Source organism: Oncorhynchus clarkii, unplaced genomic scaffold, assembly GCF_045791955.1.
Source record: "Oncorhynchus clarkii lewisi isolate Uvic-CL-2024 unplaced genomic scaffold, UVic_Ocla_1.0 unplaced_contig_558_pilon_pilon, whole genome shotgun sequence".
NCBI lineage: Eukaryota > Metazoa > Chordata > Actinopteri > Salmoniformes > Salmonidae > Oncorhynchus > Oncorhynchus clarkii.
In genome coordinates this window covers 35527-58056 of record NW_027260877.1, presented here as the reverse complement: position 1 = coordinate 58056, position 22530 = coordinate 35527, and the positions used below count along the sequence as shown (strand labels likewise).

The window sequence follows — 22530 nt, the reverse complement described above, 5'->3', positions numbered from 1 at the left end:
TGTTACACTGACAACTATAGCTAACCTGGTTAACCAGGCCTGTTACACTGACAACTATAGCTAACCTGGTTAACCAGGCCCGGAATTGCTTTTCTGGTTGGCTAGCAAGTTTCACCATCCAATTATTTCAGATGTACAGGAGTCCAAGTTTCACCCTGGTGATACGTTGGCACGAGAATTATTTGAATATGGCAAATGTTTGTCAATTATTGATTCTATCCATGCTGGGTTTTGATGGCTAGCTGAGACATGAATCCTATGTGGGAGGGCATCAGGCTTCATGCTGTCACCAGTGTATTAGGCCTAATGCGCAATTTGCCTAAATGGGTAATGGAAACACTTCAACAACTTCATTTTTATTCACAGTTATGAAAACTTAGGACACTAAAGAGGCCTTTCTACTGACTCTGAAAACACCAAAAGAAAGAAGCCCAGGGTTCCTGCTCATCTGCGTTAACGTGCCTTAGGCATGCTGTAAGGAGGCATGAGGACTGCAGATGTGGCCAGGGCAATAAATTGCAATGTCTGTACTGTCAGACGCCTAAGACAGCGCTACAGGGAGACAGGACGGACAGCTGACCGTCCTCACAGTGGCAGACCACGTGTAACAACACCTGCACAGGATCGGTACACCCGAACATCACACCTGCAGGACAGGTACAGGATGGCAACAGCAACTGCCTGAGTTACACCAGGAACGCACAATCCTTCCATCAGTGCTCAGACTGTCTGCAATAGGCTGAGAGAGGCTGGACTGAGGGCTTGTAGGCCTGTTGTAAGGCAGGTCCTCACCAGACATCACCGGCAACAACATCGTCTATGGGCACAAACCCACTGTCGCTGGACCAGACAGCAGCGGTGTCTGTTTCACCAGGGGTGATGGTCAGATATGCGTTTATTGTCAAAGAAATGAGCGTTACACCGAGGCCTGTACTCTGGAGCCGGATCGATTTGGAGGTGGAGTGTCCGTCATGGTCTGGGGCGATGTGTCAGCGTCACCGGACTGAGAGGGCTAGGGCCATTCCCCCCAGAAATGTCCGGGAACTTGCAGGTGCCTTGGTAGAAGAGTGGGGTAACATCTCACAGCAATAACTGGCAAATCTGGTGCAGTCCATGAGGAGGAGATGCACCGCAGTGCTTAATGCAGCTGGTGGCCAAACCAGATACTGACTGTTACTTTTGACCCCCCTCTTTGTTCAGGGACACATTATTCCATTTCTGTTAGTCACATGTCTGTGGAACTTGTTCAGTTTATATCTCAGTTGTTGAATCTTATGTTCATACAAATATTTACACATGTTAAGCTGAAAATAAACGCAGTTGACAGTGAGAGGATGCTTCTTTTTTTGCTGAGTTTATATTATCATCATCCTCGTTCTGAAGTGTAAGTTACCTGGTGTTGGGAAGGAATGTATTACTGTTAAGAAGTGTATTATGTTGTGTTATCACTACGTTATAGTGTTACCTGGTGTTGGGAAGGAGTGTATTACTGTTAAGAAGTGTATTATGTTGTGTTATCACTACGTTATATAGTGTTACCTGGTGTTGGGAAGGAGTGTATTATGTTGTGTTATCACTACGTTATAAAGTGTTACCTGGTGTTGGGAAGGAGTGTATTACTGTTAAGAAGTGTATTATGTTGTGTTATTACTACGTTATAAAGTGTTACCTGGTGTTGGGAAGGAGTGTATTACTGTTAAGAAGTGTATAATGTTGTGTTATCACTACGTTATAAAGTGTTACCTGGTGTTGGGAAGGAATGTATTACTGTTAAGAAGTGTATTATGTTGTGTTATCACTACGTTATAAAGTGTTACCTGGTGTTGGGAAGGAGTGTATTACTGTTAAGAAGTGTATAATGTTGTGTTATCACTACGTTATAAAGTGTTACCTGGTGTTGGGGACGAGTGTATTACTGTTAAGAAGTGTATTATGTTGTGTTATCACTACGTTATAAAGTGTTACCTGGTGTTGGGGACGAGTGTATTACTGTTAAGAAGTGTATTATGTTGTGTTATCACTACGTTATAAAGTGTTACCTGGTGTTGGGGAAGGAGTGTATTACTGTTAAGAAGTGTATTATGTTGTGTTATTACTACGTTATAAAGTGTTACCTGGTGTTGGGAAGGAGTGTATTACTGTTAGGTGTATTATGTTGTGTTATCACTACGTTATAAAGTGTTACCTGGTGTTGGGGAAGGAGTGTATTACTGTTAAGAAGTGTATTATGTTGTGTTATTACTACGTTATAAAGTGTTACCTGGTGTTGGGAAGGAGTGTATTACTGTTAGGTGTATTATGTTGTGTTATCACTACGTTATAAAGTGTTACCTGGTGTTGGGAAGGAGTGTATTACTGTTAGGTGTATTATGTTGTGTTATCACTACGTTATAAAGTGTTACCTGGTGTTGGGGAAGGAGTGTATTACTGTTAGGTGTATTATGTTGTGTTATCACTACGTTATAAAGTGTTACCTGGTGTTGGGAAGGAGTGTATTACTGTTAAGTGTATTATGTTGTGTTATCACTACGTTATAAAGTGTTACCTGGTGTTGGGAAGGAGTGTATTACTGTTAGGTGTATTATGTTGTGTTATCACTACGTTATAAAGTGTTACCTGGTGTTGGGAAGGAGTGTATTACTGTTAGGTGTATTATGTTGTGTTATTACTACGTTATAAAGTGTTACCTGGTGTTGGGAAGGAGTGTATTACTGTTAGGTGTATTATGTTGTGTTATCACTACGTTATAAAGTGTTACCTGGTGTTGGGAAGGAGTGTATTACTGTTAAGTGTATTATGTTGTGTTATTACTACGTTATAAAGTGTTACCTGGTGTTGGGAAGGAGTGTATTACTGTTAGGTGTATTATGTTGTGTTATCACTACGTTATAAAGTGTTACCTGGTGTTGGGAAGGAGTGTACTACTGTTAGGTGTATTATGTTGTGTTATTACTACGTTATAAAGTGTTACCTGGTGTTGGGAAGGAGTGTATTACTGTTATGAAGTGTATTATGTTGTGTTATCACTACGTTATAAAGTGTTACCTGGTGTTGGGAAGGAGTGTATTACTGTTAAGTGTATTATGTTGTGTTATCACTACGTTATAAAGTGTTACCTGGTGTTGGGAAGGAGTGTATTACTGTTAGGTGTATTATGTTGTGTTATCACTACGTTATAAAGTGTTACCTGGTGTTGGGAAGGAGTGTATTACTGTTAAGAAGTGTATTATGTTGTGTTATTACTACGTTATAAAGTGTTACCTGGTGTTGGGGAAGGAGTGTATTACTGTTAAGAAGTGTATTATGTTGTGTTATCACTACGTTATAAAGTGTTACCTGGTGTTGGGAAGGAGTGTATTACTGTTAAGAAGTGTATTATGTTGTGTTATTACTACGTTATAAAGTGTTACCTGGTGTTGGGAAGGAGTGTATTACTGTTAAGAAGTGTATTATGTTGTGTTATTACTACGTTATAAAGTGTTACCTGGTGTTGGGGAAGGAGTGTATTACTGTTAAGAAGTGTATTATGTTGTGTTATTACTACGTTATAAAGTGTTACCTGGTGTTGGGAAGGAGTGTATTACTGTTAGGTGTATTATGTTGTGTTATCACTACGTTATAAAGTGTTACCTGGTGTTGGGGACGAGTGTATTACTGTTAAGAAGTGTATTATGTTGTGTTATCACTACGTTATAAAGTGTTACCTGGTGTTGGGAAGGAGTGTATTACTGTTAAGAAGTGTATTATGTTGTGTTATCACTACGTTATAAAGTGTTACCTGGTGTTGGGAAGGAGTGTATTACTGTTAAGAAGTGTATTATGTTGTGTTATCACTACGTTATAAAGTGTTACCTGGTGTTGGGGAAGGAGTGTATTACTGTTAAGAAGTGTATTATGTTGTGTTATCACTACGTTATAAAGTGTTACCTGGTGTTGGGGAAGGCGCACTCGGAACCGTACTCCTGGACGTGCATCCCGAAGAAACACACGTCCACACCGTCAATCTCCTCAAATGCAAAAAGTGCTTTGGTTCTGTAAGGGAAGGTCTCCTGCATTTCACCCGAGTCCACAAACCTGGGGAGACAAACACAGTTAATCAATTCATTAGTGAATGAAACATTTATATAGTGCTTTTACTAGTAAGGGAGAAATCTCCACATCCACAACCACAGGGAACGTCACTCATCATTAACGGTGTAGACGCCTTCTGCCACAGAATCTCCTCAGCACTATCAAGAACACTACCGCGCCATCGCTTTCCAACCAAGGTGCATGAACAAAGGAGCAAACTGAAGATGAAAAACATATTGGAGCAACTCTTGGAAGACAACTTTATTAGAATAATCCTCAATGAACATCTTTCTCAACATGTTCAATAAACTGGTTTAAAAAGTATTGATGAGGGGCCATTTCACTGTTGGAGCAGCTGCAGTCCTTCCTTACCTAGATTTCATGCCAGGTTTGATTTCAACATTTTTGTCGGAGCTAGCCACCACCCGTACAAACACCTCCCCGGCCTCAGGGTGGTTCTGCCTCTTCAAGTACTTATTCACCCGGTCCTCGATGTACATGCCCAACCTCGTCGTCTGTAGCCCTGTGAGACAGATAACATCAAATTCTTCAGTTGTCCTACAGGTTATACAGATGCAGGTCATATCAAACCTCACATCCTCATCACAAGTTACTGAAATAACTTCCATCACACGTCTACAATGGTGGATCCACTCGGATCGCCACAATTATTCAACACAATCTCAAACTTACTTTTGGCAGCGAACTTGTTCTCTTTCCTCGTCTTGCCGGACTTCTTCAGACAGATGTCGCAAATGAAGCTGAGGGAAAGTGGAAGTGTCAAATAGACAGTCAGAAACAGTGATCAGAAGACACACGGGGCCGTTGGTCTGTTCAGGGTACATGAGGCTTACCCCGATGGCCAGATGACATCATAATGCAGCACACAGATCTGGTGCATCTTTCGTCCACAGTCTTTACATTCAACAAACCTGTGTGAGGAGAGAGAGAAGGCTGGTCAGAGAAGGTACACCAACACCTCGGTCTCCAAGAGGAGACTTGCTTGTTCACAGATACTGCAGAGTGGGTAATAGATACAACAGTTGACTGACATATGGTCTCCAAGAGGAGACTTGCTTGTTCACAGATACTGCAGAGTGGGTAATAGATACAACAGTTGACTGACATATGGTCTCCAAGAAGAGACTTGCTTGTTCACAGATACTGCAGAGTGGGTAATAGATACAACAGTTGACTGACATATGGTCTCCAAGAGGAGACTTGCTTGTTCACAGATACTGCAGAGTGGGTAATAGATACAACAGTTGACTGACATATGGGCGTGAGACAAAATACTAATGCGTTGGACAACTGTATGTACAAGAGTTGGGGGTCAATTCAGGAAGTGACTTCAATTCATTAAAATTCACGATTGAAATGGAATTGACCCCGAACCTTGGTATACACCCTTTAAAAATGTAGTGGAAAATGTCAGTGACTGATAGTAATGAATCTAGTTACATAAAATATCAGTTAGAATTGTCACCTAATTCAAAACACTTTTGCAGCCACCATTGCCCATGTACTTGGGGAGGTCATCTCACGCTCCGTGATCGAATGGGAAAAGCGAGGGACAGGTTCAAGAGACAATACACTATTCACCATCAATGGTTATTCATTTTAATTTCTTTGTTTGACAGATCTCTCAGCTCAGGACAAGACTTTCATCCTCCGGTATTTTAAATGCAGTGTATCCACTTGTGTGGCTGATTAGTGTTTTTAAATGGTCCAAATAAAGCTAGTACTGTGATGCATACTGTACATACTGTGATGTATACTGTACATACTGTGATGCATACTGTGCATACTGTGATGCATACTGTACATACTGTGATGCATACTGTACATACTGTGATGCATACTGTGATGCATACTGTACATACTGTGATGCACACTGTGATGCACACTGTGATGCATACTGTGATGCATACTGTGATGCATACTGTGATGCATACTGTGATCTGTGATGCATACTGTGCATACTGTGATGCATACTGTGCATACTGTGATGCATACTGTGCATACTGTGCATACTGTGATGCATACTGTACATGACGGCTCGTCGCCAACGGATTTAGAAGCTTTAAAGCAGAATGAAAAGGGCTAAATCCCCATTAAACGTAAACAGTTTGAAACGGTAAGGTACACCAATACTCACGGTTCTGGATCCAACATGTCATTTTTCTTCTTTTCAAACTGGTCTTTAGATATCATACTGGAGGACAGAGAGACAACGGACGACCAGTTAGAATCAGTTCTGATACTCTACAGCCAACGCCCCCAACACGCAGCCCACTCATACGAATACAGATTCCCTTTTTTCATAAGCTTTGACTATAATTAGCTAAGCCTACCACTTCTGGACCAGTATTTATAATCATGGACTAAGGATATCCACCAAGGAAAGATGGAATCAGTGGAGACTTAAGGGCGGTTACATCCACTAACAAAATGTTCACTTAGTCATGTATTGATGAAAATTCAAGTTAAGTGAAAGTTAGGATTCGCTCCAGAATATGGTAAAAAATATAAAAACTACGGAACTAATCCAAATCAAACAGAGCATTGTTTCCCAGTGTTTTTTCAATGTATTGACATGAAAACGTTACCACAGATTCCACCACGAACTTACGTCTGTGGCTGTGCCGGGTCGTCTCCCAGGGTGACGCTATTGCCCTGGATCTCGTTGAAGCACTTCTCACAAAAGTGATACCTGTCGGCAACAAGGCCATATTTGGGTGAGCTAGAGCGGGCACACAGTAGCAGAAGCACAGGGAAAGTTGGCAAGCCGGCACACGTGTGGCAGAATGAGTTGCAGAAATGGTTGTCAGAATGGCAAAGCATAACACAGGCAGAGGACAGAGGACAGAGACAAGAGGACAGAAAGACAGGACAGAGACAAGAGGACAGAAAGGCAGAGGACAGAGACAAGAGGACAGAAAGACAGGACAGAGACAAGATGACAGAAAGACAGAGGACAGAGACAAGAGGACAGAGACAAGATGACAGAAAGACAGAGGAAAGAGACAAGAGGACAGAAAGACAGAGGACAGACAAGATGACAGAAAGACAGAGGACAGAGTCAAGAGGACAGAAAGACAGAGGACAGAGTCAAGAGGACAGAAAGACAGAGGACAGAGACAAGAGGACAGGGCAGAGTGAAGGTAGAACACAGGTTAGTCACCATGAGAATGGTCATGACAGTCATTCACACATCTTCTCATACAAGCATACTGAAATGACACAGGAACACTAACCATGTTGATGGGAGGAACATGAATGTTAACATAAGCAAAGTAAATCATTAGTACATCTGAATATCCATACTACTAAGTATAACCACTTCGCTGAACTACTAAGTTCCACTACTTCTCCACGTAAAGCTTTAGTAATGCGCAGGCATATGATATGATTGATATGATGATGTCAGTTGGGAGACTGTTGGAGTGAATGCCAGCCCTGGTGATGTAGGGGAGAGAGGGATGCACACAGAACACACAGACATATGGATCACCTCTGCTTGTCTTTGGAACTTTTCATAACAATTTTTGTTGAAATTACTTTTAAAAATGTGGGTAATGTGGGTAAATAACTAGTGTAAAATGCATCAACGTGCTTCCAGAAGGGATAGAGTAGTTAACCCTAACGAGCTTCACTGCGCTGAGTTCAGATTAACTCCACTACATGCAACTGCAATGCATCCGCAATATTTGGAGCTACTGAAGTGCAATAGCAATGTGTGAACAGCAGGGGGAGCAGTGGTGCTGATATTGCAGCACATCGGGCTTGAAGGGAAACCTGAAGATCCTGTCAATGTAGGCTACACTACTTTTAACAACATGTAACCCTTCCAGTATCCAGTACGCACCATCCCTCTGGTGAAATACCCTCTTAGAATACTCTCATCATAATTATTCATTGTTTTACATGTACCTGAACTAACATTACAATGTACTGTGAGAGCACAATCCTATTCCCCTTCTCTCTCCATCTCCCCCTTTCCTTCACCTGCCCTGCCTACTTACAACACCCCCCACCCCCCCACCAGGAGTGTGGACTTACCTGTTCTGGTAGCTGAAGTAGGTTCCGTCTCTGGAGATGGTGCACAGCTGCTTGCCATAGCAGCAGAGGGTCTGGGGTGAGAACTCAAACTGTGGAGGAACACAGGGAGAAAGGGTTAGTGAATCCACTTCTACACTGTCTAGCATTCAGCCAGGTCAGTCCTGTCCACAGATTCTCCCAAATTAAAACCTAGTGTTCCTCTGAAAGTTCCCCTTTCACTGGTACGTATAGTCTCAGGCTTACATCCCAAAGGGCACTCTATTCCCTATGTAGTATACATTATTTTTTAACCAGGGCCCATAGGGCATAGTGCACTACATAGGGAATAGAGTGCCATTTGGGAAGCACACTCAGTGTCACAAGTACGACAGGAAGTCAAAAGGCTCATCATGTTAAGTCAAGTGTTTCAATCTTTATAAGGACCATCTAGCCATGGGGTCATACAGGTGTCTGTCTGTCACACAGTAAACACAGCAGCGCATGGTTATGCATGTCTGGAGGGGTTAGGGATGTTTCTTGTCGTGTCATTTCAGACTTAAATACCATCACTAACCAACTTCCAACCCGGTTACTCAACCCTGCACCTTAGAGGCTGCTGCCCTATATACATAGACTTGGAATCACTGGCCACTTTACTAATGGAACACTAGTCACTTTAATCAAGTTCAAATAATGATGACATACTGCTTTACTCATCTCATATGTATATACTGTATTCTATTCTACTGTATTTTAGTCAATGCCACTCCGACATTGCTCTATCTAATATTCATATATTTCTCCATTCCATTATTTTACTTTTAGATTGTGTGTATTGTTAAGATAGTACTGCATTGTTGGCGCTAGGAACACAAGCATCCACTAAATATGTGTATGTGACCAGTAAAACCTGATTAGAATGGCAGGGCATTGTATCCTCTTAAATGACGTAAAATATTCAGACCCCTTGACTTGATCCACATTGTTACGTTACAGTCTTATTCTAAAATAGATTGTTTTTTCCCCCTCATCAATCGACACACCCTACCCCATAATGACAAAGCAAAAACAGGTTCAGACATTCTTGCAAAAAAAACGTCACATTTACAAAATTATTCAGACCCTTTACTCAGTACTTTGTAGAAGCACCTCTGGCAGCGATTACAGCCTTCAGTCTTAGGTGACGCTACAAGCTTGGCACACCTATATTTGCGAGTTTCTCCCATTCTTCTCTGCAGATCCTCTCAAGCTCTGTCAGGTTGGATGGGGAGCGTCACTGCACAGCTATTTTCAGGTCTCTACAGAGATGTTCAATCGGGTTGAAATCCGGGCTCTGGCTGGGCCACTCAAGGACATTCAGAGACTTGTCCTGAAGCCACTCCTGCGTTGTCTTGGTTGTGTGCTTAGGGTCATTGTCCTGTTGGAAGGTGAACCTTCACCCCACTCTGAGGTCCTGAGCAGGTTTTCATCAAGGATCTCTCTGTACTTTGCTCTGTACATCTTTGCCTCGATCCTGACAAGTCTCCCAGTCCCTGCTGCTGAAAATAAAAAAACGCTCCCACAGCATGATGCTGCCACCAACATGCTTCACCGTAGGGATGGTGCCAGGTTTCCTCCAGATATGACACTTGGCATTCAGGCCAAAGACTTCAATTTTGGTTTCATCAGACCAAAGAATCTTGTTTCTCATGGTCTGGGAGGCTAGTCAGGATCGAGGCAAAGATGGGTGTATCGTCGGACGGGGCCACATTGTTTCCCGACCCCTCCCGTCTCAGCCTCCAGTATTTATGCTGCAATAGTTTGTGTCGGGGGGCTAGGGTCAGTCTTATGTCTGGAGTATTTATCCTCTCTGAGCCCTAGGGCCATGCCTCAGGACTACCTGGCCTGATGAGTCCTTGCTGCTGCTCCAGTTTCAACTGTTCTGCCTGCGGCTATGGAACCCTGATCTGTTCACCGGAAGTGCTACCTTGTCCCGGACCTGCTGTTTTCAACTCTCTAGAGACAGCAGGAGCGGTAGAGATACTCTGAATGATCGGCTATGAAAAGCCAACTGACATTTACTCCTGAGGTGCTGACCTGTTGCCCCCTCTACAACCACTGTGATTATTATTATTTGACCCTGCTGGTCATCTATGAAGATTTGAACATCTTGGCCATGTTCTGTTATAATCTCCACCCGGCACAGCCAGAAGAGGACTGGCCACCCCTCATAGCCTGGTTCCCTCTGTTTTTTCCTAGGTTCTGGCCTTTCTAGGGAGTTTTTCCTAGCCACCATGCTTCTACACCTGCATTGCTTGCTGTTTGGGGTTTTAGGTTGGGTTTCTGTACAGCACTTTGTGGCATCAGCTGATGTAAGAAGGGCTTTCTTCTGGCTAATTATAATTATTTTGAATGAAAAAATGTATTGATTCTCCAATCTCCAGAGGAACTCTGTCAGAGTGACCATCGGGTTCTTGGTCACGTCCCTCAAAGGCCCTTCTCCCCCAATTGCTCAGTTTGGCCGAGTGGCCAGCTCTAGGAAGAGTCTTGGTGGTTCCAAACTTCTTCCATTTAAGAATGATGGAGGCCACTGAATTGTTTTGGTACCCTTCCCCAGATTTGTGCCTCGACACAATCCTGTCTCAGAGCTCTACGGGCAATTCCTTCGACCTCACGGCTTGGTTTTTGCTCTGACATGCACTGTCAACTGTGGGACCTTATATAGACAGGTGTGTGCCTTTCCAAATCATGTCCAATCAATTGAATTTACCACAGGTGGACTCCAATCAAGTTGTAGAAACATCTCAAGGATGATCAATGGAAACAGGATGTACCTGAGCTCAATTTCAAGTCTCAGACAAGGGTTTGAATACTTATGTAAATAAGGTATCAGTTTTTTTTTAATTTTTATATATATATAAAAAAAACTGTTTTTGCTTTGTAATTATAGGGTGTTGTGTTTAGATCTAGAAGGATTTTTATTTATTTAATCCATTTTAGAATAAGGCTGTAACGTAAAAAAAATGTGGAAACGGGGTCTGAAAACTTTTTGAATGCACTGTAGGTCATCAGCAGCAATGTGCCATGGTTTCCCACCTTGAGGGCGTCAACAGCCCAAACCTGGCTAACAAACCCGTATATCAAGGGACACAAGTTCTTCCTATTTAGGTAACTCCTGGCCCTCACGATAACCTACAGTTGGAGCTGAGAGTTTCTCCTCGCCCTAACGATAACATACAATTAGAGCTGAGAGTTTCTCCTGGCCCTCACGATAACATACAATTAGAGCTGAGAGTTTCTCCTGGCCCTAACGATAACCTACAGTTAGAGCTGAGAGTTTCTCCTGGCCCTAACGATAACCTACAATTAGAGCTGAGAGTTTCTCCTGGCCCTAGCGATAACATACAATTAGAGCTGAGAGTTTCTCCTGGCCCTAACGATAACCTACAATTAGAGCTGAGAGTTTCTCCTGGCCCTAACGATAACATACAATTAGAGCTGAGAGTTTCTCCTGGCCCTAACGATAACCTACAGTTAGAGCTGAGAGTTTCTCCTGGCCCTAACGATAACCTACAATTAGAGCTGAGTTTCTCCTGGCCCTCACGATAACCTACAGTTAGAGCTGAGAGTTTCTCCTGGCCCTAACGATAACATACAATTAGAGCTGAGTTTCTCCTGGCCCTAACGATAACCTACAGTTAGAGCTGAGAGTTTCTCCTGGCCCTAACGATAACCTACAATTAGAGCTGAGTTTCTCCTGGCCCTAACGATAACATACAATTAGAGCTGAGAGTTTCTCCTGGCCCTAACGATAACATACAATTAGAGCTGAGTTTCTCCTGGCCCTAACGATAACCTACAGTTAGAGCTGAGAGTTTCTCCTGGCCCTAACGATAACATACAATTAGAGCTGAGTTTCTCCTGGCCCTAACGATAACCTACAGTTAGAGCTGAGAGTTTCTCCTGGCCCTAACAATAACCTACCATTAGAGCTGAGAGTTTCTCCAGATCACAAAACTTGTAGTCTCCCTTCCACCTTCTCTCCATTACTCTTCCTTCCCTCCCATCATCTCACCTTCCTGCCACAGCAGTAGCCCAGGCTGACCATGACAGGGTCTATCTCCAGCTCAAACACCACTAACCTCCCGCTCTACTCCTTCTCTTTCCTCCACTAACATCTCTCCATCTCTCCTCCTTCCCTCCCATCATCTCACCTTCCTGCCACAGCAGTAGCCCAGGCTGACCATGACAGGGTCTATCTCCAGCTCAAACACCACTAACCTCCCGCTCTACTCCTTCTCTTTCCTCCACTAACATCTCTCCATCTCTCCTCCTTCCCTCCCATCATCTCACCTTCCTGCCACAGCAGTAGCCCAGGCTGACCATGACAGGGTCTATCTCCAGCTCAAACACCACTAACCTCCCGCTCTACTCCTTCTCTTTCCTCCACTAACATCTCTCCATCTCTCCTCCTTCCCTCCCATCATCTCACCTTCCTGCCGCAGCAGTAGCCCAGGCTGACCATGACAGGGTCTATCTCCAGCTCAAACACCACTAACCTCCCGCTCTACTCCTTCTCTTTCCTCCACTAACATCTCTCCATCTCTCCTCCTTCCCTCCCATCATCTCACCTTCCTGCCGCAGCAGTAGCCCAGGCTGACCATGACAGGGTCTATCTCCAGCTCAAACACCACTAACCTCCCGCTCTACTCCTTCTCTTTCCTCCACTAACATCTCTCCATCTCTCCTCCTTCCCTCCCATCATCTCACCTTCCTGCCGCAGCAGTAGCCCAGGCTGACCATGACGGGGTCTATCTCCAGCTCAAACACCACTAACCTCCCGCTCTACTCCTTCTCTTTCCTCCACTAACATCTCTCCATCTCTCCTCCTTCCCTCCCATCATCTCACCTTCCTGCCACAGCAGTAGCCCAGGCTGACCATGACAGGGTCTATCTCCAGCTCAAACACCACTAACCTCCCGCTCTACTCCTTCTCTTTCCTCCACTAACATCTCTCCATCTCTCCTCCTTCCCTCCCATCATCTCACCTTCCTGCCACAGCAGTAGCCCAGGCTGACCATGACGGGGTCTATCTCCAGCTCAAACACCACTAACCTCCCGCTCTACTCCTTCTCTTTCCTCCACTAACATCTCTCCATCTCTCCTCCTTCCCTCCCATCATCTCACCTTCCTGCCACAGCAGTAGCCCAGGCTGACCATGACGGGGTCTATCTCCAGCTCAAACACCACTAACCTCCCGCTCTACTCCTTCTCTTTCCTCCACTAACATCTCTCCATCTCTCCTCCTTCCCTCCCATCATCTCACCTTCCTGCCACAGCAGTAGCCCAGGCTGACCATGACAGGGTCTATCTCCAGCTCAAACACCACTAACCTCCCGCTCTACTCCTTCTCTTTCCTCCACTAACATCTCTCCATCTCTCCTCCTTCCCTCCCATCATCTCACCTTCCTGCCACAGCAGTAGCCCAGGCTGACCATGACGGGGTCTATCTCCAGCTCAAACACCACTAACCTCCCGCTCTACTCCTTCTCTTTCCTCCACTAACATCTCTCCATCTCTCCTCCTTCCCTCCCATCATCTCACCTTCCTGCCACAGCAGTAGCCCAGGCTGACCATGACGGGGTCTATCTCCAGCTCAAACACCACTAACCTCCCGCTCTACTCCTTCTCTTTCCTCCACTAACATCTCTCCATCTCTCCTCCTTCCCTCCCATCATCTCACCTTCCTGCCACAGCAGTAGCCCAGGCTGACCATGACAGGGTCTATCTCCAGCTCAAACACCACTAACCTCCCGCTCTACTCCTTCTCTTTCCTCCACTAACATCTCTCCATCTCTCCTCCTTCCCTCCCATCATCTCACCTTCCTGCCACAGCAGTAGCCCAGGCTGACCATGACAGGGTCTATCTCCAGCTCAAACACCACTAACCTCCCGCTCTACTCCTTCTCTTTCCTCCACTAACATCTCTCCATCTCTCCTCCTTCCCTCCCATCATCTCACCTTCCTGCCACAGCAGTAGCCCAGGCTGACCATGACAGGGTCTATCTCCAGCTCAAACACCACTAACCTCCCGCTCTACTCCTTCTCTTTCCTCCACTAACATCTCTCCATCTCTCCTCCTTCCCTCCCATCATCTCACCTTCCTGCCACAGCAGTAGCCCAGGCTGACCATGACAGGGTCTATCTCCAGCTCAAACACCACTAACCTCCCGCTCTACTCCTTCTCTTTCCTCCACTAACATCTCTCCATCTTTCCTCCTTCCCTCCCATCATCTCACCTTCCTGCCACAGCAGTAGCCCAGGCTGACCATGACAGGGTCTATCTCCAGCTCAAACACCACTAACCTCCCGCTCTACTCCTTCTCTTTCCTCCACTAACATCTCTCCATCTCTCCTCCTTCCCTCCCATCATCTCACCTTCCTGCCACAGCAGTAGCCCAGGCTGACCATGACAGGGTCTATCTCCAGCTCAAACACCACTAACCTCCCGCTCTACTCCTTCTCTTTCCTCCACTAACATCTCTCCATCTCTCCTCCTTCCCTCCCATCATCTCACCTTCCTGCCACAGCAGTAGCCCAGGCTGACCATGACAGGGTCTATCTCCAGCTCAAACACCACTAACCTCCCGCTCTACTCCTTCTCTTTCCTCCACTAACATCTCTCCATCTCTCCTCCTTCCCTCCCATCATCTCACCTTCCTGCCACAGCAGTAGCCCAGGCTGACCATGACGGGGTCTATCTCCAGCTCAAACACCTCGGCCAGCTTGGAGCAGTACTTGTAGACGCGGGACGTCTTGCGGTTGTAGATCCAGGCGTTGTTGAACATGACCCAGATGTCTTCCACATACTGCCAGGGTTCCTGGTACTGACCTGTGTCCAGCTTACGCTTTATAGTGGACAGGTCCATAGGTTTCTTCACTATGTCAAAGTAGTCCTGAAGGGGGGGAGGAGGGGAATGGTTAGAAGAGAGTTAAGTGGTACTGAGTTAATGGTGCCTTATCATTCGCTACCAAGCTTCAGGACAATCAATGAAATGTGGCTGTGAGCGACAGGTTCACTGATATTGTGAGAGCTTCACTGATATTGTGAGAGCTTCACTGATATTGTGAGAGCTTCACTGATATTGTGAGAGCTTCACTGATAGCTCTGACCAGAATGATATGGACATGGTTATGAGAGAGATCCTTAATCCTTATTGAGCCTCGGCTAGATCTATGAGATCTGCATAGAACTGAGTAACGAGTTAATTTGTCATTTGTTTTCATATCAATACATGACTAGGCATAACCAATCAAGAGAGAGACTCTCAGGGTGAACGACTATCTGAGTGTATGTACATGAGTATGTGTGTACTCACGGGGATGCCCAGCAGCATGGGGTCAACAGGCTGTCTGAAGGGCAGAGACTCTGGGTCCTGTCTGTAGAGGGCCTCTAGTGTGGGCATCAGGGCCTGGCGCAGCTCCTCTGGCTTAAAGACTGCAGCAAGGACAGAGCGGTCAGGGCTCTATTCAAATGAATCATGTACAACATCATAGAAATCTATCATGAAGAACAAAAAGTATAATCTGTCATGTGGAAAAGGGACATCGTGAAGACTATTTATTCTATTTCTATCTGACATTCAGAACGCTTCAGTCTCTCCACAGGGTCAGTTATCATGGTCAAGTCATATTGACAGAGTTGTTGTGAAGATGGGGAGAGAGGTATGTGTTGTAAAAAGATGCTGTGTTTTTGACACAAAGGTCAACTTTTCCTAGTTGTTCAGGCTCTGGTCTCATCTCATCTTGATTACTGTCCGGTAATACGGTCCAGTGCAGCAAAGAAAGACCTGGCAAAGTTGCAGCTGGCTCAGAACAGCACACACAGAACAAATATCAACAACATGCATGATAGTCTCATGGTTGAGGAGAAATGTACTAATTATCTTCTAGTCTTTTTAAGAAACGTGTTGAATACTAACCACTAGTATAATCTATTGCATACACTACAAAACAGACATGCCACCATGAGTTTCATCACAGCACCCAAACCAAAAACACATTGAATGCATCGCTCAGTTCTGCATAGAGCCGTCTCATGGTGGAATACTCTGCCAGAGGTTACTCTCTTAGCTTTACAAACAGAACATATTGAATCACAGCACCCAAACCAAAAACACATTGAATGCATCGCTCAGTTATGCATAGAGCCGTCTCATGGTGGAATACTCTGCCAGAGGTTACTCTCTTAGCTTTACAAACAGAACATATTGAATCACAGCACCCAAACCAAAAACACATTGAATGCATCGCTCAGTTATGCATAGAGCCGTCTCATGGTGGAATACTCTGCCAGAGGTTACTCTCTTAGCTTTACAAACAGAACATATTGAATCACAGCACCCAAACCAAAAACACATTGAATGCATCGCTCAGTTATGCATAGAGCCGTCTCATGGTGGAATACTCTGCCAGAGGTTACTCTCTTAGCTTTACAAACAGAACATATTGAATCACAGCACCCAAACCAAAAACACATTGAATGCATCGCTCAGTTCTGCATAGAGCCGTCTCATGGTGGAATACTCTGCCAGAGGTTACTCTCTTAGCTTTACAAACAGAACATATTGAATCACAGCACCCAAACCAAAAACACATTGAATGCATCGCTCAGTTCTGCATAGAGCCGTCTCATGGTGGAATACTCTGCCAGAGGTTACTCTCTTAGCTTTACAAACAGAACATATTGAATCACAGCACCCAAACCAAAAACACATTGAATGCATCGCTCAGTTATGCATAGAGCCGTCTCATGGTGGAATACTCTGCCAGAGGTTACTCTCTTAGCTTTACAAACAGAACATATTGAATCACAGCACCCAAACCAAAAACACATTGAATGCATCGCTCAGTTCTGCATAGAGCCGTCTCATGGTGGAATACTCTGCCAGAGGTTACTCTCTTAGCTTTACAAACAGAACATATTGAATCACAGCACCTCTCCTCTAAAGAGCTCACTTAACTGGATATAAGAATATAGTGTTTAAATAGTATGTGTTGTCTCTCGGCATCTTTCCAATATCAAACTCTTATTTTTGTAATTGTAATACCTTCGGTTGTTCTAGTCTATTACGGTTCTGTATTTTGTCATGTATTTGTACGTTTCATGAGGACCCCAGGAAGAGTAGATGCTGCATTCGCAGTAGCTAATGGGGATCCTAATAAACTAAACAGGGTAAAGGTGAGGACTGACATAACTGAGGAAAGAGCTGCAATAAGATAGGACCAACTGGGGAAAAACTACTTGTCATTGGATAAACTCCTGGCCCCGGCTAGTTTTATAGAAACCAGGTCCTCACTTTTTTTGCGGTTCTGGGTGGGGGAGGTGGACGCTGAAGTGCCGTTGACCCCGCCCTCCTCCTCCTCTTTGGGTTCATTCTTAATCTCCGGCTTCTTCTCCTCCTTTGTCTCCATTGGCTCCTGCTTAGGCTCCGCCCCGTCTGGCTCCTCCTCCTTGACCGTGAGGGGTTTGTGGTCTTTTTGGTCTTCGTCCTGCTATGGGGCACAGCTACATTTAGAGGGTGCACTTAGATCATTCTGTAGGACACTACGTTTTGAAAGATGGAGGGCAACATGGCCACTGTACCAGATGAGTTCATATGCATTTTAATATTTCCATCCAAGAGCACTTGCATTCATAATGTACATATAAATAGAAATCTCTGGTTGGTCAAGTGTCTTGTAGTCAATATTGATCCTCACCTCCATTTTGAAGTCGCTGGGCTGCTTTTTCCCCGAGCCACAGTCGTCGTCCTCGTCGTCCTCCTCCTCCTCCTCGTCTTTGAGCTCGGCTTTGTGCTCCGTTTGGGCCATGTCTGGTGGGGCCTGTTGGGAGTGGACCTCTGCCACCGAGCCTGGGGTGGGCATGCGGTTATCTATGCTGGCTGGCGCCTGGGACAGCTAGAGGGGAAACATTTGAGAATGACCCTTCAAACCCTTCAAAAGCGAAGGCTGGGTGCTGGCTATAACTGTTGACTGGCACAACAACAAGTCATTAAGAGCTGGCATGTGAAAGAAACACCATATTGTTAATAAAGCTTTAGTATCACTCCAATCATGCTGTTCCTTCAATAGACCTTTTTACATGTGGAAAAGCTGCATGACCGTAACAAAGGCTGCTTTAAAAAGAGCATCTATTTATTACCTGACTACATGACCTAAGCAGGAAATACTCTGGGCCCAAGTGAAAGAATATAACTAGCCATGAGTTATGCTCGTCAGTTCACCAGGTCAGGATAACTCCCTATAAGAGTGTTGTGGATCCTAAGCAGGTATTTTACCGGTGTGCTGGGGGGCTGCACTGAGCTGGGCTGCGTCTGGCTGGGGGTCCCCGGTTGCTGATGCTGCACGGGCGTGAGCGGCTGGGAGGGGGCAGCAGGGGACTGCATGCCCAGGGTCGAGGGGGGTCGGGCGGTGAGGCCGCCACTGGGGACATGAGTGGGGGTGGAGGACGGTGAAGGCTGAGCCTGGGGGGGTGGGTGGGAGTGGGGGTGCTGGAGCTGCTGCAGGTTAGCCGAGGCGTTGGGTGGAGGGGTGCCGCGGGGCAGGGGGGGCTGGGATACAGAAGTTACAGTTAGAGCTCCATCTACTATTACATATTCACAGAGTTACAAACCTACCCACTCAGACACGTACATATTCTAACACTACACTTATATTGACAACCATAAACACATACAACGCAGCTTCTTCACATATGATCAAACCAACAGCAGAGATTATCAATGCAACAGATCACAAGCCCCATCTGTGTGAGTGTCTCTCTCCTCACCTGAGTGACAGCTGCCTGTGCTTGCGGCTGGCCGAGGGAGCCCAGGTTGTTCATCATCATTCCCCCGCCAGGGGCGGTGTTGGGAGAGAATTGGCTCTGGGGCATGAACTGGCTCTGATTAGCTGTCTGTCCAACCATGCTGTTGGCGTGCTGTCCCATCATGCCCTGCACCTGGGGCATCCTGGATGGGGACATGCCCATCTGGGGAAAGGAGAAGAAAAAAACAGACACGTTATAGAGAGGAAACCTCTATCTTGCATTGAGACCTTGCCAAGAATAACTACGCATCTAAATGAGATCAGAACTAGGTTCAAATACTATTTCAAATTAATTATTTTTTAAACTTCAGCTGTGCTTAATTGAGGTTGCCGGGTGAAATGGAACCAATAGACAAGTCACAAAAGTGCAAACGCCACCAACCTGTTACTCCAGGCGGGCTAAAGGAAATGCTCAAAGTTTTTTTTAAAGATGTAGAAAAGTATTTAAACCCAGGTCTAAATGGATACAACAACACACACGCCACCAAGACAATACTCCTTATGAAAGGCCTGCGACGTAATAAACTAACAGTGTGCTGATTAGAAAGCAGAAGGCAGAGAGGCAACAACTAGAAGTAGATAAATACTCAACAGTGAAACTCCAACCCAACTAATTTAAGACATATACAATGCTCAACCACTTTCCCAGTAGAAACAAGGAGGCTACAGGGTACATTTATTTAACAGCACCCCTTTCCATTAGAATAAAACCTTCCATACATATTTGCCCGTTGTAGATGTGCTCAGAAAGTGACATTTTGGACCTGAATGCCAAAACATTCAAGAGATAAAGTTGCTCAAAGTTCACCTATTTTGCATAGCCCACCATACAAGCATTTCACAACACCAGCAATAACATCGGCTAAATATTGGATTTGCCGAGACATCCAGTTCATCACTGGAAAAGATAAAGGGTTCAGAGTGATGATATTTAAAAGATGATCAAACTATTTATAATTTAAAAAAGTGTATAAACATTAAAACGTCAATTACCTAAAAATTCTTAAACTCAGATTTCTCTCTCTCATATTCACATGTAGCTTAGACCTTATTTTACATGATCTGAGGTTTTTGTGTTTTGCCCGCCATCAGTTGAAACAACATGCTCTTTAATAGAGGGTGGTTGTTTTGGCAGATAAATGTACTAAAATGGGAACCAAATGGACATTTCAACTTTCAAATGGTACCACAAAGACGGTTGGAGATCCACACGTCAGAGAATGTTGACTTGAATGGGAATATGTTGTCTTAAAGTGTTCTTGTCAATCTTCCATAGGAAACCTACTGAAATCATAGAAATACAGATACTATAATAGACATGACCATCTCAGTTGACATTCGACGGTGGGTGGACCGGCCTCAATCTTTGTGGTAGTAATTAGAAGTTAAAATGTCAATTACATTTAAATTTCAAATGGTGTACCAGCTAAATTGCAGTGGTCTGAAGGGATAGGTCCATTCTATTCATTATGTTGATATGATTGAAATTACACCAACCCTGTATTCAAGGCCATGTCAAGGCAAGGGCTGATTTCAAGGTTTTACTGCTAACCTACAAAGCATTACATGGGCTTGCTCCTACCTCTCTCTCTGATTTGGTCCTGCCGTACATACCTATACATACGCTACGGTCACAAGACGCAGGCCTCCTAATTGTCCCTAGAATTTCTAAGCAAACAGCTGGAGGCAGGGCTTTCTCCTACAGAGCTCCATTTTTATGGAATGGTCTGCCTACCCATGTGAGAGACGCAGACTCGGTCTCAACCTTTAAGTCTTTACTGAAGACTCATCTCTTCAGTGGGTCATATGATTGAGTGTAGTCTGGCCCAGGAGTGTGACGGTGAACGGAAAGGCTCTGGAGCAACGAACCGCCCTTGCTGTCTCTGCCTGGCCGGTTCCCCTCTTTCCACTGGGATTCTCTGCCTCTAACCCTATTACAGGGGCTGAGTCACTGGCTTACTAGGGCTCTTTCATACAGTCCCTAGGAGGGGTGCGTCACTGATGTGATCTTCCTGTCTGGGTTGACGCCCCCCCTTGGGTTGTGCCGTGGCGGAGATCTTTGTGGGCTATACTCAGCCTTGTCTCAGGATGGTAAGTTGGTGGTTGAAGATATCCCTCTAGTGGTGTGGGGGCTGTGCTTTGGCAAAGTGGGTGGGGTTTTATCCTTCCTGTTTGGCCATGTCCGGGGGTATCATCCAGTTTCAACTGTTCTGCCAGTGATTATTATTTGACCATGCTGGCCATTTATGAACATTTGAACATCTTGGCCATGTTCTGTTATAATCTTCACCCGGCACAGCCAGACGAGGACTGGCCACCCCACATAGCCTGGTTCCTCTCTAGGTTTCTTCCTAGGTTTTGGACTTTCTAGGTTTTTCCTAGCCACTGTGCTTCTACACCTGCATTGCTTGCTGTTTGGGGTTTTAGGCTGGGTTTCTGTACAGCACTTAGAGATATCAGCTGATGTACAAAGGGCTATATAAATACATTTGATTTGATGTGTCTCAACCAATGGAGGCTCAACACAAAAACCTAATGTGATGGAAAGTAGGGTCAAAGCTACAACACGGACAGCAATATTCAAACCTTGTCGCAGATGTTTTAAAAGCAGATTCAAGTCAGGACAGACTACACCACTCACAAACCCTCTTGGAATGCCATTTTGGTGAGTCTTTTGCATAAAAATATGTAATTGTCCCACAGAAAAACAAAACCTTATCCCAGGGTTTTCAGAGGATTGAGGTGAGTTATGTAACTTTTAAACTAGTCTTTGCTCCTTCCATATTTATTTTCACTGCTGATAACCCAATACAAGTATGCTGACACCACAATACTTGAACGCACAAAGGGATCAACAACATTGGATTCACTCCAATTTACTGGCCTGTATGACGAAGTGAGAAGAAGCCTGTGTTAAATCCATTCCTAATCATCCATTCTGTAAATAATATTGCAAGACAACACTTTTTTAGCCTAAATGAAAAACTACGGGGTTGGGTCAAATCCAAGAGTGAAACCCTCCCCATTTTGAAGTATTGTGGGGGCAGCATCATGTTACGGGTATGCTTGTCACCGGCAGGGAATGGGGAGTTTGTCAGGATGAAAATAAATATGAAAAGGACCAAAGCCCAGGTAAAAAGTTAAGGTCAACCCGCCACAGTTTTACTTTTCAGCTATTTTTTATAACTTTCTTTCACTTTGAAAATGTGGAGTAGTTTGTGTAGAAATAAAATCTAATTTAATCCATGTTTAAAACCCTCAAGGAGGTGAAGACTTTCTATAGACACTAGTGGAGCAAGACGGGGAGAGGAAGTGAGAGAGGGGGAGCAAGACGGGGAGAGGAAGTGAGAGTGGAAGTGAGAGAGGGGAAGTGCGAGAAGAAGTGCGAGACGGGGAGAGGAAGTGCGAGACGGGGAGAGGAAGTGCGAGACGGGGAGAGGAGGTGCGAGACGGGGAGAGGAAGTGCGAGATGGGGAGCAAGACGGGGAGAGGAAGTGCGAGAGGGGGAGAAAGACGGGGAGAGGAAGTGCGACGGGGAGCAAGACGGGGAGAGGAAGTGTGAGAGGGGGA

The 22530-nt window shown here is 44.9% G+C and overlaps 1 protein-coding gene across 1 annotated transcript in view; it reads right to left on the bottom strand.

Annotated features, from left to right (window-relative positions):
* Positions 1-22530, bottom strand: part of LOC139402041 (CREB-binding protein-like) — a gene marked incomplete at its 5' end in the record, with an annotated part of 62328 nt that overhangs the window by 6377 nt on the left and 33421 nt on the right. The window contains 13 exons of the mRNA XM_071146093.1: positions 3928-4074; positions 4444-4594; positions 4765-4832; positions 4926-5003; positions 6230-6286; positions 6704-6784; positions 8134-8222; positions 14808-15047; positions 15471-15589; positions 17451-17646; positions 17854-18051; positions 18432-18704; positions 18923-19123. Coding sequence (XP_071002194.1) covers positions 3928-4074; positions 4444-4594; positions 4765-4832; positions 4926-5003; positions 6230-6286; positions 6704-6784; positions 8134-8222; positions 14808-15047; positions 15471-15589; positions 17451-17646; positions 17854-18051; positions 18432-18704; positions 18923-19123 — 1898 coding nt within the window. The remainder of the gene's footprint in view (positions 1-3927; positions 4075-4443; positions 4595-4764; positions 4833-4925; positions 5004-6229; positions 6287-6703; positions 6785-8133; positions 8223-14807; positions 15048-15470; positions 15590-17450; positions 17647-17853; positions 18052-18431; positions 18705-18922; positions 19124-22530) is intronic.